Below are 18033 nucleotides of genomic sequence, written 5' to 3' on the forward strand. Positions count from 1 at the left end.
GCATCTGGAAACAGCTTACACAGCGATTTGGTTCATACAGCTGTGTGTATGTAAATGTCTCCACATCTGTCGTGAAGTAGTTTCTAATCATTTGTATTAAGGTAAACATTTAAATCCATGGTGATTAGCACGTGTTTGATGCAACAGTCCCAGACTAATATAATAGTAATCACCAACATTCAGAAAGATATAAGACTATGAACATAAAACTTATTTTTGTTTATGAACTGACAAAAGAAGAGGAGGGTCTTTCATTTCATGTGCATATGGAATAAATTAGCCTAAATCATCAAGAATGACTGCCAAATTAATTCACTCATACATACTTATATCCAGGATGCTGTTTAACTATCCATTAGTTCTTGCTCATAAAGGTCAGTCCATATTTCTTACGCTCTGGGTCTTTTTACTTAGTTTTCCAGGCCAAGTGAAGCATAAACTCCACTGGCAACCTTTCAAATCAGCACATATCTCTTATTTTCAATAGGTTGTGACCTCATTTACTTTATCTACAGTCATTTGCTGGCCTGAAATGTTCTCCTCAGCTGTGCGTGGAGGACATATGGTTTTGGTTGAACGCAGACATTCAAAAACATCAGCATTTTTTTCACAGCATACCTTTAGTGTTGAAGTCACGAGGTGATCGTATCACCTTGTTATGCAGCGCACGGCTCTGTACATTTTATTTAAGAGATATTATCACCAGATGATTCGTATAAATCCGTAGGAAAAATCCTCAAATGTCCTCGGAGTGTGTGTGTGTGTGTGGGAGTTTTGGCATTAAAGTTGAGTTTGGAAGCCAGAAATTTCAGCAACCTTGAAACGTAGCCATTAATGTATTAGTATCGATCAATATCTCCATCAATCTGCCTGATATCACTTCACAGTATATGATTTCAGTGCTGTAAAGAGTATCCAGAAGTCATGCCTGAGAAGAAGTGAAAATACTGTGGAAAAATATTACTTTTACCCATAGTATCTAAAATTAAGTGTTCTGAAGTATCTGAAGTACAAGTAAAAGAAGAAGACCACAAGTCAAAAGACAAATATTTTTTTTAATGACGGCATGCACTCGACCTGGCATGGACTCCACAAGTTGGTGCCATGCCTGATGACTCATCCCAAGATGATTTGATGATGTTCCACAAAGTTTCTTGTGATGTCGAAGAATGCTTGACCGTCTCAGTGTTCAAGTGCCGTACAATTGTCAAATCATGCTGGGATAACACAAGCTTGTGGAGTCCATGCTAGCTTGATCCCATGCTGTCATTAAAGCAAAAGAGGGGCATGCCAAATACTACGATAGAATAATGTAAATGGATTTCAGAAGATATTAATCTGTCCTCCGTTTTTGCCATACCTGATCATCCCACGATGATGTGACATCCCAAGAAGCTTATCATGCTATAAATGAGTCAGTGGGTTTTACACTAACTTGTGGAGTCCATGCCAGGTCGAGTGGATGCTGCCATTAAAAGCAAAAGGGGGAAAGATATTCCTTTTTTTATTGTATTGTATGTATTTTTCAAAGATTTCAATCAATAAGTGTAAAAGTAAGCTACTTTGGCCCTGATGCAGCTAACTTAAGTTATCAGACAAATGTAGTGGAGTAAAAAGTCCAACATTTGCCTATAAAATGTAGTGAAATAGAAGTATAATGTACAGCAGAAAATGGAAATACCCAATTAAAGTATAAATACTGTGTAGTGTTTTATGTTATTGGACAGTAAGAGTCTCACTTTCTTCACATCTTGAATTTACTCCGGGGCAGTTTCACCACAACCCTTTCAATATTTTTCTGCTAAAACACTTAACTTTATTAACTAAAAAAGTATCTTCATCACAAAGTATGATGCATGTAGAAGTCGTAGCACTGTGGTGAAACCATCCATCAGCCAGATTAAAACATATTGGACCTCATTTTTCTTCTCCAGCTCCACTGGAACAAACTTTTCCAGCACTAATCCATCTGATAAAAGGTCAGGAGTTGAAGCTCTCCACATAACTGATGAGACTGCAGGAAAAAAAAGTTTCCCCTCTTTTCTCCTCTCGATTTTAACAGCTGCCAATTCACAGTGTGCACCGAGGAGTTCATGTCAAAGTCCAAATATGTCGGGCCTCTTTTTGGACACATCCCGAGCGCTCTCCTTTTTCTATACGTTACAGAAAACGAGTTTCTTTAGGAGAGCGTATCCCATATTTACCCTTGTGTTATCTCACAACATTCAGGCTCCCTTACCAACCAGCCTCCAGCTCTGCCTGTTTACTGTAGCCAAGTGTTTTCCCTCGATGGTTTTGCCCAGATGGCCATGTAGTTAGTAAACAAACATTAACAGTTGCAAGAAAATCATGTTAGTCTATATGAAGCCGCCACAGGCCCGAGATGTGGAGAACATTCACGAATATCCAGTAAACCCGAGCACAGCATAATCACATACAAACACATTTCTGTAATTGCTCTGTGGAAGTGTCACAGCTCCAGCAACACTCACAGTACTGAGACTACATTTCTCATCAAGTTTTTTTAGATGACTTATTTTAGATTACTGTACTTAAATCGTTATTTCTCCAACATTAAGAAAAATAAATTGTCACATGACTTTCGTGCGGTTAGTTGTAGTTATTTGTCCATGTTGTGAGACGTCTGTTTGACATTTCTGCAGCCACACCAGTGCAGTGGAGGTCAGTAGATTTTTGTTTGCGCTGAAAAATGACATTTGAAAATTTTATTTTTAAAAAACATCAACAGCAGAATCTGTCTTCATTAATCTGGGTGATCCACAGACTTCACCGTCAACAGTTTTTTACTACAGTCTACCGACAAAATAGTTTGAGTTAAATCTACTACAAGGAGGGTTTTTAACTGGTTATGAAAAAGTCTCTACATACAGCAAGCAAACGAGACCGTCAGCGAGAAAGTTAACTTTTTCCTGTTTAGCTTTTCTTGCACGCAGACTGGAAGAGCCTGTGTTTACATTTTCCCATGCAAAGTTACAGTGAGTAGTTGAAAAGAAGCAGTAGAGTATATTTTTCTTTTCATAATGTTATTTTTGAAATTATGTTTTGTGGTTTTGAGGGTGGAAACACTGCCACTTCTGTCCACAGGGGCCTCCAAAATCAACAAAACATCAGTCAGTTGTAGTAGCTTTAAACAAAACACAATTAAAACACCCTGCTGATGAAAACAAATCTATCTGCGTGACTCAAGGAGAAGTTTTGGGATGATGTTGGTATACAACCCAACAAAATAACAAAGGTCTCAAAGCGGATATGTTATGTATTATCTCTTCAGAGACGATATTTGTCACTTGTGACTCTCGGCTGAACCTTTGTCTTGTAATTTGTTTCCATTCTTCTTCATATCAGAGCGTGGCGTGCGTTCAGCAGCTCTGAACCTCAGATGCTCTCTCCGCGTCTCTCCGGAGAGATATTTATTCACCACCGAAATGAAAAATGCCACTGAGACCTCCACCAGTGAAACCGAGAGGCTTTGTTTTGGCTCTTGCATGACACCAGTTGCAGTCCATCAAAGTTATTATCATGATTAAGTTTGCGCTGATTCACGCAGTCCCTCTCCCTCTGGATTATGATTGATGGCTCCTTGTGTGAGGTGATTATTTCTATACTTTTAAACTCATCCCGTTTACCGTCGAAGCCCCAGCCAGAATAAATGACTTCGGCCTCGACACTCGCTTTATTCCAGTGAAGCGTGAAACAATATTCTTCATAGTCAGAGCCACGATTCGAACAAATCTGTAAACATATGTATTACTGACATTACAGTTTCCCCCCCATACACTGCAGTCCTCCTCAACGCAACCGCTATCCGTCCGGTGACATTGCTTTCACAGAGCACAATCTGCCGACTTTATCTAGATAAATTGGTTTTAATTTGTCTCCCAAGGCAAGCGAGTGCTTTGTAGAGGAGAAGAAAGGCTATAAACCCGTTAAAAACTCTTTTCTTTCCTCTGTTATATTTCACTCTAAGCCCTACACCACTCTTATCGATTCTCCTTTAATCTTGTTTCACTCTTTTGTGCTCTTCAAGAACACACACACACACTCAGCTGTAACTTGTTCTGATATAATTTATTGTCATATCGTGTAACGCACTCAACTTTTCTATTTTCAGCTCAGCTCAATGCTCTCCTCTCCCACTCTACCATGGTATACAGTATGTGCCTTAAAGTTAAATTAAAAGATGAGGCTGTAAAATAATCTGTATGTTCCTTATCGTCACAAAACCCCATGAAAAGACCAAAAGCAACAATTACAACTGCAATGATTAATTGATTTCATTAGTTGTCACCTATTAAATTAATCTGTTTCTCAGATTCCAGCTTCTTAAATGTAGTTATTCTTTGGTTTCTTTACTCCTCTATGACAGTAAACTGAATATCTTTATGGAACAGCATGTAAATTTAAATACATTTCTTTATTTGAACCTCGGCTGCCTTAACAATTGATTGTAGGGTAATCATTTATAACGTATGAAATATGTTTCAACCGCTGACTTTAAGTGTGATGCAACATCAGACTAGGCAACATTAGGAGTTAAGAACAAAGATGAAGTAATCACCAGGTTACTTAAATGATAAACCACATAATGCCCTTAAAACCCCTCAGTGAAGGAATCAGTTCATTGTTGTTTTTTTTTGCATTTGTTGACAAAAATAAAAGCTTTAAATACTTTAGCTCGTCCTCACATCGGACTCCTTTTGCTCATGTGTAACGTCAGGTTTGACTCTGTTCTCTAATCAGCCTCCCACGTCTCTGTCCCCATGTAGCCAGACAAAATCGGCCAGTCCCCGGTTGCCCCCACGTCAGATGGAGACAAGGTGGACCTGGAGGCCTTCAGCGAGTTCACCAAGATCATCACTCCTGCCATCACCCGTGTCGTCGACTTTGCCAAAAAACTGCCCATGTTCTCTGAGGTGAGTGGAGGTTAATGGTTTTCAGGTTCAGAGTGGGAGTCGCCAAGCTTCTGTCATCCTGTGAATTTGTCGAGGAGAATAATCAGTTTATCTGAATGAGGAGGACCACAGAGACATGTGAAACAGGAGTTATGCAATAATCTGAATTTTCGGCCTTGAAATGTCTTTAATATGATTTTGACAGGTCTTAATTTGAATTGATTGGATTATTAAGTTAACCTCAGTCTGGCTTTAAGCAGAATAGCATAAAACAGGAACCTACTTATTAAAAAAAAGAATTGCTCCACAGCGCCTCTAGTTTTCAAAAACTCACACGGGGCACCTTTACCATCAGGAATATCACTAAAATGCAACTCGAGTAGCAGTCTTAAATTAAACTTGCAGAAGCCCTGTTTCTGAATCATCCTGTTGTTTAAAAGAAAAATACAAGGCCCGGGTTATCACGCTGATCATTTACATTTTGCTGCAGCGCTCACGATGTACGTCTGGCTCTCGGAAAATGAAACCCAGAAGCAGCTTTTGTTGCTGGCGACAATCACAGAAGCACTTCTGCTCCTGTCTGCCCCGCCTTAATTAGCAACATGTAATCATGTTTCTTGTCTCTGCGTGCTCATAATGAGACCTTGTGTGATTGGATAATTATCAGGGTAGCAGAGTTACTGTCTATTTGGGACGGCTGCAGTGTGTATATAGAGATACGAGTCTAACTTCTAACTCGAGCTGTAATCCATTACAGATTTTGAGAACCATAAATCACAGATAATTTAGAAAGTAGAGGTCGTCACTTTTTTAATCAGCATGTGTAACAAAACAGTAAAATTCATTCAGATTGTTTCTATTATCAGACAATCATTACTATAATGGTGGATAATAGTATTCAAATGAGTGTAAATTAGAATAGATTCCTCATACTGCTGCTGGATTTTCTATTAATTTTAGAGATGAGGAAACTAAACAGTGGCAGATAAGGAAATTTTAGCATTCCAGACAGTGATAATCAGTCATGTTTAACGTGTTATCTTATAGTCCCGTTACAATAGATCATATGGCGAAAAGCAGCCCTTTTTAATCTGATGAAAGAGGTGCAGGGAGATCTGTTCACTGCGGGTGAATTGCTGATATGAATGCACGGAAACAAACTCACCAAGCCACTAAAAATTAAGCGTACCCTGCAGGTAAGGCAAATCAAGCCAATGAATGCCAATTAATCTACTCAGCAGTCGAGAGCAGCGGACTAAGAAACACGCTTACATTAAGGTGAGATTTAATTCGGCAGATCAGAGTCTGTAGATTTAATCAAATGGGTTTCAACCGGGAGATTCTTAATATCCATGTAAATCAAGGGCGTGTTAGTCATAATCTGTGTTCATCAGTGGAAAAACATGTCCGCCTCTTTTCAATCCATCTTCATGTTTCTCTCCCGCCCTGGCTCTTTTGTTTCTTCATAACTTTCCCTCTGATTCCTCCCTCCCTTCATTTGTTTTACTGAATCCCCCTCTTTAAAGCGTAATTCCAGTCTTTTACATCTCGGGGCAATCACCGAACCTGATTGTTGAGAGCAAAGAATACGGCAACACAACGATCATGTCCAACAACAACAAGCAGTCAGACAGTCAGACTGCTTGTAATTAAGTGGAATTATCCTTTAAGATTTGGGATTGTGTTTATTTTCGTTGGACGTATCCGTTCCTGAAAAAAGACTTTTTGGTGGTGGAATTTTGGATCCTCTGCATGTCGCTGCATTACCGAGCATTGCATCAACAGCCATGTGTGATGTTTACAGTGCGGTGAACTGAGGCGAGCGCTAACAAGTGTGGGCTTAGCAACACGTAAACAACAACAAGGCCACAGTTGTATGCATAGTACTTAAAAAGTATCAGCTGATGCTAAACATCCATCTCAAGTGAGGTCAAGTGTAAAAATCTTGTTTTTCTCTCTGGAGGAATTGTGTGAGCACTCTGGAGGATTTTATTTTGCCTTTTGTTTCATAGACACATCTGTTTCTTTTGTTTGTTTTGTTTTTTGGAAAGGAAATTTGGCCAGGTTCATGATTTTTCCTTAATTTTTCTTTAAAATGATGACTGTGATAAACAATTGGTCATCTGCTCTACTCTAAACTCTAAACATCTACTAGTGAATGGCAAGATAGAAGGAAAAATGTAAATATTATCCACCTTTGGACCAAAATATACCTCATGATTCTACAAATTACTAGTTGGGGAAACCAAAATATGCTGAAAATAAGTTTGTTTTTTTTGCATTTGCTATATTTATCTATATATATATCCCCAAATATGGAATATGGATTTTTGGTTCTATTGTTATTATGTCATATTTATTGTTTTTGAATAACAATATGAGTCCTGTGCAAATAAAGTTATTATTAGAGTGTCAGATGCTGCTGACATGCTCCGCTATACTCTAGTTGCTGTAGCCTGCTCCGTCGCTACAGTTGCTCCTCCCTACAGCTCTGGCAAAATAATTATTGCATCGTCCAAACTGTGTTAATTTTTCTAATTATTTAGAGAAAGAATAACCCTGCATTAACATGAAACACTTTTTTTCCCATCAGCTACCTTGTGAAGACCAGATCATCCTGTTAAAGGGCTGCTGCATGGAGATCATGTCTCTCCGAGCCGCCATGCGCTACGACCCGGAGAGCGAGACGCTGACGCTCAACGGGGAGATGGCCGTGAAGCGCGAGCAGCTGAAGAACGGCGGGCTGGGCGTCGTGTCGGACGCCATCTTCGATCTGGGCAAGAGCCTGGCACAGTTCAACCTGGACGACACGGAGGTGGCGCTGCTGCAGGCCGTGCTGCTCATGAGCTCAGGTTGTTCTTGATTTAAGAACTTCTTTTGTAAAAAACTGCATGCCTTCACTTCTGTGCTGCTCATAACACTGGTAGTGCAGGAGTTAATGTAATGTAAATGTAAATTTTCAGTCTTCTTTGTCCTTAGAGACACACACCCACCACAGTCCATATTCCTAGTCATTACCCGCTTCTTTGCAAAGTATATATTGTAAAGCTATTGTGAATCAAAATGTAATTACGGCCCAAAGATAAAAGTCTGCATACATATCCTGTGTTGAAAGGAGTAAATCTAAAGCTCATCCTAAATTTGATTAAAGAGCCTTCACTCGTTGTAAAAACTCTCACACATTTTGATTTTAGGACGCATGTCACATAATACGCTCAAGGTTTTGAAATAACAGGGCAGAAATAACGAGAGGATGTGTGTAATTCTGGGTTCTTGCGAAAGAAGCAGTGAGATAATTCAAAGGTTATCTACAGGTTATTTAAAAAGTAGGGAAAATATCACATCAAGTTTGTGAAAGTATGAGATAAGACAGCATTTTTCTTACGGTCTGTGGCACCAGCACTTAAAACCTGCTTCATTTGGCAGAGCGCTGATTTCATTTCGCTGAGATTGTCGCTGCCTTTTGAGAGAACGTTGTTAATTGTTGCGTTTGTTAATTAGAAGTATATAATAACGTATCCAAAAGGATTCAGACTTGATTAGTGAATTTCATGTAGCATTTGGGATAATTAAAAATTCAGCAAAGCCCAAACCACCAGCACGCTCAGTAATGCACAATGGTAATTGTCCATAATAACACATGATAGAGTTCACTGAGCTGACTGAAGGTCACATTTTCATGCCAGAATGTTGACATTTAGACATAATTACAGTGTGTTGATGATTGCTTGTGCACTCACTTTTCAATCGTCTTCCTCCTTCCACCTTTTCCCGTCTCTCCTCCTCACCCTTCACCAACCCTCCCCGTCACCAGACCGTTCTGGCCTGACCTGCATGGACAAGATCGAGAAGTGCCAGGAGACCTACCTGCTGGCGTTTGAGCACTACATCAACTACCGCAAGCACAACATTCCCCACTTCTGGCCGAAGCTCCTGATGAAGGTGACAGACCTGCGGATGATCGGGGCGTGCCACGCCAGCCGCTTCCTCCACATGAAGGTGGAGTGTCCCAACGAACTCTTCCCGCCGCTCTTCCTGGAGGTCTTTGAGGACCAGGAGGTGTGAAACACAGTTGCCACCATGCAAAAGGAAGTGGAAGTTGGGGCAAACTGGGAGATGGGAAGGGCCATCGTTTTTATAGGGGAAGGATGGAGGGAGAGTCCTCTCGGCAGGAATCTGCATTTCTCCGACATCACATTTACAGTATGTGGTTTCAAAACTGGAAGCAGCGATCACAGAAACAACACACCAGCAACAGGAGAGTCAAGCAAACAGAGGATTTTGTTTTTTGAACACCCTCTCCTCCACCTCTTTCTCCTCCTTTTACTTACCCCTGTTTTAAAATCCGTGTGGGGGCCCTTCTGTCTGAGCATGATGTCTTATCTAGTAAGAGTTGTAGCCATTTGCCAAGACACGTACACAGATACACACAACACACACGTACACACACACACACACACACAGACACACACACACTGAGCCACAGCCTGTTCCACCTCAGTTCTTCAGAGCGGCGTTCTTTGCAGGGGTCCGTTTCCCCCGTTCTGGGGGAACAGATTTACACATTTTGAAGCCCATGTTTTCCAGCTGTCACGCTGGCCAGCACCTCTCAGTATTATTTCTGAATCACTCTTCAGGCAGAGATTCAGAAAACACGGTCATCAGTGACATATTATTGCTCACAGTCATGCAGGCACACACAATCAGCAAAACACTGCGCGTTGATATATTCAGCAGATGCTTTAGGCATTTCTCTGGTGTATACTGGCTCGCGGTCGTAAAGCGGAGCTACCAGACCTAGTTCATTATCAATTCCTCAACTCAATCTGAGCCGTTACAGCTGTTTATGAAGCTCCTTCCTCTTAGATCCCAGTGAAACCGGTGCTATATTTATACAAGGCTACTCCAGTTTTATGAAATTGTGTTGTCTACCTTCGGAAAAAAAAAAAACGTGCAGACCATGGCTCCATATCTACCTTCATTTGTGTCATTGGACCGGCTCCTGTGACATACAGTGCACATGCAAAAATACACACACACACGCACACACACACACACACACACATATGAGCAGACTTGCCTTGTCATTGCCCGTGCTGCTTGTGCCAGCAGCCTACTGTCTTGTGAATGACAATTAAGTCCCTCTCTCTCTCCAAGGAGTTACTGCATTGAGGAGGTGAAAGAAAGAAAGAAAGAAAGAAGGGAGGAGAGGAGAGAAAGGGGGAGAGTTACTTGGAATAGGGAGAGAGGGGAGGAGCAGAGATAGAGAGAGGGGATAAGATTTAATAGGTGGATTGTAGATCCAGAGCCAAGAGTCGGAAGTAAATCTCCCACATGCAGCCTGTAAGGAGGCTTTGAATAGCAGCAACCAGCAGCAAGACGGCAAAGCTCATCTTACACACACACACACACACACACACACACACTTTCTCTCTATATCTGTGTCTCTCACACACACACACACACACACACAAACACATAAACATGAAAACACACATCACCTCAAAGTAACGTGAATGCCTCATTTTACTGTATATGATATACAGCCCTAACCTGCAGGGTTTGTTCAGAGTCCACTCCTCACGGACTCAGCTCAGTGTGGCCCCTCCAGGCTTCCATACACATTTGCCTTTTTTTACCATGGGCAGTCACTGAGAGCAGGCAAATGCCAAGAAGGCTACCATTTACCTCAAAGTGGACACACCCCCAGGCTGGGGCAGCAATACTGCCCCTGTGGTGTCAGGCACTACCTCACCTCTGTGGACACAGGGCAGCTGCCCACAGCCTACACACAGACATACACCATTCAAGTTGGCGCATGTGTAGATTAACACACAACTGTGCATAATTTTTTTGCCTATAGGTGCACACTTGTAGTCATGGAAAAGACAAAACACTCACGGCATACAACACACACACACCCTCAGTGCTATCACTTGGTTGAAATGAAATACCACTGAAGACAGGAGGGCCAGCCATCCCCCTGGAACGTGTCACCTACTCCAGGGAATGGTACCCATTACATTCGGGTTATCTCTTTTTGTTATATGGGACCAAGTGTCATCTTTTTCAAATTTGGATTTACCAGTTTCTGTCAAAACAGAAAATCGACTCACAGAAGCGACGAAAGGACAGTGTGGATGTGCAGCCCAGCTAACGCCCATCGCAGCATGCGCCAGGAGGATAGATACCGGAGGATAACTGAGAGCCAGTGGTGGCCACGTCCGCTGAATTAGCATGCACAGAAAGGGCAGTTTTCCCTCTGCATCATGGCGATCTTCCACAGTACATTTACGATGACTGCCACTGGATCTTGATCAGTAATCCCGATGAAATAAGCTTTCTCTCGTGCATGGACAGTGCATTAGACGTAAAAAAGGTGGAATGTTCTCGACCTGAAATGAGGCAACTCAAAAGCTCTTTAAGCGTCACTCACTTTACCAATGCTCACCACTATTGCAGTAATATCTCACCACAGATATCCATGGCAGATATCGTAGTGTACTAGCCAAATGACCATTCAAGAATGTAGATTTGATCATAAAGCCCGCTCTGTTCATTCCAATTCTGGGGGCCAAGCCAAATCTAACTGGGTTTACCACTCTTACGAGAAGAGAATGGAAGATAAAGAGAGACTAAGAAAAATCTATTTTATATTCAATGCCAAGCAGTAGTTCATACTGGGCACTTGTACAGGAAGGGTAATCTGCACCCCTCAGAAGTACCTAAGCAGAGTAACGCGTGGCAGGGATCACGGGGAATCGTCACGGATGGCCGAGCCTCGCTTTCTTCAACGTCTGGAGCGATGCCGATCGGAGGGAGGAGAGAGGAACTGGAACGCCATGTTCGGGCACAATGGCGGAGTCTGGTCTGACTCCCCTCCACAAACATCATCCCCCACTTCCAGAGATCCATCACCTGCCCTGCCTTACCCTACCCTACCACAATGAGCCTAGCTCTGACTGAATTGTACCCCGTCACCATTAAAAACAGCCCCCCACCCAGCCAGGCTGGTGTTAGAGTGGAGTTTTTGCACTACTGTAGCAGTCCTCCCTTCAGCCCCTAATCATTAAAGTTTAACCTACACCCCTTGTTGGATTAATTAACGTCCCTGCTGCTCCGTGTAAAACAGAGCAGTTTGGGAGTATTTGGCTGCTCTGTGTAACAGAGGCTGGCAGCCGCAGTGGGCTCAGTCCCAAACCTGTCCCCTTGTCAGTATTAGACCAACAGCACATGACCCTCGCCCCCGTAACCGACCCGACCCGACCAGGGGTGGAGAGAGAGCCCTGCGTAGGAGGGTAGGAGGGCTGTGTTGCACTTAACCATTCTTCTTTTAGGAACTCATTTTCCCATCATCCTTCCTATAGTAGCCCTGTGACATTTCAAATCCAGAGCCCTCCCTTCCATCATCACCCTCTCTCCCTCTCTACCCTAGCTATCGTGCCCACTCGCCGCCGAGTGGGACTCCCTCCACCCCTAGTTTGACCCAGAATCATTGACAAATCAAACGGGATCCAGGCCTCTCCCTTGTCAGACAAGGCTGGCCATAACTGCCCTTTACAGAGGCGCCACCGGATGAATGTGAACGGCAAAAAAAAAGCAGCAGCAGCGTCGCGAACGAGAGACTTTGAGCGCGAGGATGTGAGGATGTGAGAGAAGAAGAACGCATGGGACAGGAAACAAAAAGCTGAGGGCCTCAAACCCTCACTGCCATCATTGACATGGGCGAGAGAGGGTGATATGGCCGGTTGTAGAGACGATGTTAACGAACACTCGGGGGGAAGGGGAGACGGCGATGTCGGGAATATGTACGGTCTCCCCTTCGGTTCCCAAAAACAACCCCATATTTGCCCACCCCGCTCCCATGCCAGCTGACAACCCCAAATGTCCCCCCTTCAGCTCCCTCCAAAAAGGATAACCACCTCCAAAGGATCGAGGAAAAAGAGATCCCTTATTCCAGAGATGCAGGTTTGGAGTTCCAACACGTCTTTGTAAAAGAACTGAAAAAGAGAAAAAAAACCTTATTGATGTCCTTTGTTCTCGTGAGCTGACTGGGTATGTGTGTTTGACAGAAGGGGTTATAATGCTGCTTTACCTTCTGAGTCTGATTTAGATTAAGAAAAAAAAAGATATATGAAATGATTATAAATCCATAAAACAAAAATGAAAAGAGATGACTTTTAAAAAGAAAAAAAAGACTCCTGAACAAAAATGATTGGAGATTTTTTTTTTTTTTCATTTTATTATTGTTTTCTTATTTTTTTTCTGTTTGTTTTTTGAAGCTTAAACTGCTCTGTGTAAAAAAAAAGGAAAAAAAAACAGCTGTAGTCACTTTTTGACCATGCGTGCAGTGTAACATAGAAAAATATTTCACTTCTTTTTCACATCTATAGTTTGTGTTGATAAGCCAACTGATCTGTTTGTCTGTGTGTCTGTCCAGCTGTCCGTCCCCCCCCCCCCCTTTTATCAGGAGGTATTTACAAAAACCAACAAAACAGGAATTTCTTTTTTTATATTTTGTTTCTTTTTTTAATGAAAATACAACTTTGGAGAAAAAAAAAAAACCTAAACAGGAAAAATAATGCAACAGAAACTGAAAATACAGAAGAAAAAAAAGAGAAAAGAAAAAAAAAACTGAAACAATCTTGTCATACCTCACACAACACAAAACTCAAAGGAACTTGGGAGGAGTCATATTTTGCAGGCACATGTGAAAGTTCAGAGATGCATATATAGATTTAAAAAAAAAAAATGTATATGTTAAGATAATATGTGCTTGTGTGTACGCATCAGTAGAAGTTACAAAAGGACTCTTTCCCTCAAGCTTTTGTGCTCTCTATCTTATCGATTTGGTTTCTCGGATTGATGGGAGATGCAACGCGAACGTGAGATGTTAGAGATCATCTGCTAATGTGAGCACTTCTCCAACTTAAAGGCACAGTTTATAAGACGGTAAACTCAAAATGTGAATGGCCCAGAGACTGAGGGATTAAGACTTTTGTAATGGCTGAGTGTTTTATGGTATTGAATGTAGCTGACAGGAGGGGGCTGGACCTGAGCCCGGCACCCACAACCTAACTTCCACACACCAGCAGAAAGGATAGTGGTGTCACATAGACGTTACAAACAAACCAACAAAACTGAGAATATATATTGCCCGTCTGCAAGGTGCAATACTATGTTACGTATTTTTCTATGTTTTTTCTGTTTTTATTTTCATTTCATTTACATTTTTATTTTGGCCATAACCAAGGATGTAAATACAAAAAAAACATACGACACTCGAGATTTATCGCAACAGAGTAAATTTTAACCGCTCCATCCCTCACTGTCATGTAAGAGGAAAAAAAAAGAGTAATGTGTAATGCTTCGTACATTTGTATGTGTGCACTCTCTCACATGTGCATGCCGATCCATATTCAAGTGCCCCGTGACATTAATCATAAACCCTGTGCCTCTTCTTTGTTTGCAAAGAGATAGATTCGTACCCCTCATACTCTCACAACAGGACACGCTACACATGAATGCCTATTGTTGTGCGTGTGTGTGTGTTCATCTATGGAACGGCGTTCAGTTTATTCCAAACTATCGGTGTGAGTGTTGCCAGCAGCCACAGTGGCTGAAGATTAGGAAGGCAGCGTGGGTTTGTCTTGTTGGATTAAGTGGGAGGTGGGGGAGGGAGAAACGAATAGAAACATAAGCAAGTTATTATGAGGCTTGATTGTCGGCTAACTTGGCTGCAGCACACCCACATTATAGTTGGAAAAAGTCCAAAATGGATTCCCCCATTTGTCCACCACCCCAGAAGCCAGCCTAAAAATCCTCGCAAGCTAAGATTCTGATTTAATATAATCAAGAAAAATAATCGAGTAGAAACCTGAACCAGTTTACAACAAAGGCTCCATTTACACTTTCAGGTGTCTTGTATCCAGATAAAATCCAGATGTGATTTTAAGATTCTTTGTTTACACTAAGCCGCAAAAATGTGAGTCCATGAGCCAGACAGCAGAACCGAACCGGGGAAGAAGAACGCCTATACGCTCGCAGTTTGGTTACAATATATAACAGTTAGCAAAAACACCTAGTTAGCTAACAATGCAACATTTCAGCATAACTTTAGCTATCGTTTGTGCAGGCGGCGAAGCTATCGACCTTATTCCTAGCCGCTATGATACCTTGCGCCCCGTCACTTGACCAGAAGTGGCGTTTTCCACGGTTACAGGACGCTAATCCTCGTTCATAGAGCGATCGGTATTCTGTATCAATCATTCATGAAGATCAAGGTTAGCGACTCTATCGTGTGTACTACTAACACTATTATTACTGCTTAGCGCACCTAGCTAATGCTTCTACAACCTTGAAAGTGCCGCCAGTCCGACAGTTATTACAAAATTTTGTTACTTACACTAGTTCTGACGAGCACCGCTATTAAGTATTTAAGTATGTATAAGTACTGCCCATAATGGTTTCCACAGTAACCTCCGCATTGACGTGCCCAGGAAACTCATGGATAGAGGCAGTGATAACTGACTGACCGAGTTACGTAACCTGATTTCAAAAACAACTTGAAAGCGTCTTGGATGCATTTGAACTTGACTTTTTGAGGTCCAGCAGCTATCTGATCCACCCAAGACTACATGTATTGAAGTGTAAATGGAGTCTTAGATGATTATGAGAGTTTGAACTGAGCACCATATTTATTTTCAGCTCTGACTGCTTAGAAGCTGAAAGTAATTTGGGGTCTATAATGACACCCCTAACTCAAGCAAATTGCATTTTATAGACCACAACAAGCAAAGCGAGGGTTTCAGGGCTGGCTTTGCGGGGGCTTCCGAGCCCATCCCTCCTATAATATTATCCTGGGTTTATTCTCACATGTTGACACATTGGACAAGGGTGGAGATTGTCTGTGATGTTTTATGGTTTTTATGGTTGTGTTTGGTCCCCCCCTATGCCAAATGTAGAGTTTGTGAAGACATGCAAGTAGCAAGATGTCTATGCAATTTCCCTCCAGCTCCCTTCGAAAGACGAGCTCGACGCAACAACAAACGAGCAGGTTCTTGCTTCTGAAATCAAATTCGGCTCAGAGGTTCTTGACGTGACCTGGAGACCCTTTGCTACTCTTGTGTGGGCGAGGGTCAGGCCTTTAGCCCGGCTCACCGGCTGGTCCTCAGGGTCGGTAACTGTTCACAGTAGCCCAGGTCTCAGAGAACAAGTAGGAGGGGTACTGGGGATGTTGTGGAGAATAAGGATTCTACGAGATGTGCTGTTTTTTGTAAACTGCTCGGAAAGTGGTGTGTGTGTGTGTGTGTGTGTGTGTGTGTGTGTGTGTGTGTGTGTCGATGTATATGTGTGTTGTTTGGTAGTTTGGGTGCGATGCTCTCATCATTCGGTGGGTTGAGGCCACAGAGCCTCAAATTCCAAGATTTATACGAGCCCCTAAATTCAATCCCTCTGCTACATGTGTGTGAAGCTTTAATTTTTTCTACCCTGCGACCAAGTTAATGTAACGTTAAAGAGTATTCTGGTTGGTTGATGTCCGTCAGTGGGGACGCACATCGCATAAGCAAGTTTACTTAACCCATTACCTCTGCTTGTGAGATGTGAGGAAAGGATTTTTAAAAAATCTGCATCACCCCACCGAGAACATCTCCAACCCGACCCGACCTGACCTGACCATCAATTGTACTTAAGCACTTAACTAAAAATGCACTTTGAACGGCCCCGACCCAAGCCACGTTAAGTGGAAGAATCTTTGGTGTTTCAAAATAAAAGATTTAAATTGCACCCAAGCCTTTTTCCAACATTTAATTTAAATTTTTCCAACGTTTAATGTTTTTTAAATGAGTCGAGCCCGAAAAATAAATAGAGTCCCAGCCTTTAGGCACAAAGACGTTAAATGACCGATTATAAAGTTTACAATTATTTTTTAATGAAGTGCAATAAGCGAGTGAGTGAACCTTTTGGCGTATTTCTCGCCTCATCGGATCTTATTTATACATTTGTGGGGAAAAACAATAATCTCATGATTGCTTTTTAAAAACGCGCCCACCTGTGAGAGCATCGGCTCGGCCCGCTCCAAACACACACACACACACACATACACACACACACACACAAGCACAGACCACTTCTTGTGACTGGGTAAAGGAAGCTATTGAAGGATTCTCTCAGGTAAAAGAACATTTTCTAATAAATGATGATGAACCTTAGATGAAAAATGATGTTAGCTCATCTTTTTTTTTGTCTTCTCCATTTACAATCAAGCAATGTACCTTTTTTTTCCTGTGTCAGATTGAAAAGACGTCCAGGTTTCAACGATTTGGATCCTGAGTCTCATCTCAGCCACAAAGAATAATGCCCTCACTGCTTTCTTAACCCTGAATGAAACATATTCCCTCATGTGTGGAGGCGGGAGAGTGTTGTGTCCGTCTGTTGTTTTTGTTTGATTGGTGAGTGTTTGTGAGTTGTGTTTGTTTGGGTTTTGGTGCTGCGCTGTATGGAAGCCTGTTCCTGCCAGAAAAATGTAGTTATTAACCCCAATATCACAAATTTGCCTCAATCCTTAGATACTTTATTCGGATCAGGAAAAAGGATGTTTAACCACCGCTGAACAGATAGAGCCTGAGTGACACACTCTCCACCGTGAAGCCCTGGAAATGGAGAAAAGCTCAAGGGCACCAAAAACTCTTCAGCAGGACGAACTTGGACTATAAGTACTGAGCGTAGTAGCCTGAATTTCAGATTTTTCTGAATTTAGGAGCAGGACACTCTGTTACATCCTGACAACCCAGCCTCTAATGAAATATTTTGGATATGATTATCTGCTTTTATGGGCAGATAAAGTGAATTTAATTCAGTTACTGGGTATAAATAAAGTTGAGAGTTGAAATATAAAGAGAGAAAAGTAGATGTCCAATAACAGAGCCATTAGTTACTCCATATTAAAAGTGTTTTATGTCGTATTACTTTAAGAGACACATGGCAAATGAATCTTCCAGCTGGTGTCAGAGCAAACAGTGATCTGTGGGGACAAAACGTACGCACTACACGCTACAGGCTCTCAAATTGAAATCAAGACGCAACGTTTTACCACTCTGAAATCAAAGCAGTATGTGGA

General features: G+C 41.9%; 1 protein-coding gene across 1 annotated transcript in view; it reads left to right on the top strand.

The window, feature by feature from the left end:
* Positions 1 to 17125, top strand: part of thrab (thyroid hormone receptor alpha b) — a 154167-nt gene extending 137042 nt beyond the window's left edge. The window contains exons 9-11 of the mRNA XM_073489288.1: positions 4788 to 4934; positions 7507 to 7765; positions 8728 to 17125. Of these exons, the coding sequence (XP_073345389.1) occupies positions 4788 to 4934; positions 7507 to 7765; positions 8728 to 8978 (657 nt within the window). The 3' untranslated portion in view covers positions 8979 to 17125. The remainder of the gene's footprint in view (positions 1 to 4787; positions 4935 to 7506; positions 7766 to 8727) is intronic.
* The last annotated feature ends 908 nt before the right edge of the window (positions 17126 to 18033 follow it).

The sequence above is a fragment of the Pagrus major genome, chromosome 20 (genome assembly GCF_040436345.1).
Source record: "Pagrus major chromosome 20, Pma_NU_1.0".
Taxonomy (NCBI): Eukaryota; Metazoa; Chordata; class Actinopteri; order Spariformes; family Sparidae; genus Pagrus; species Pagrus major.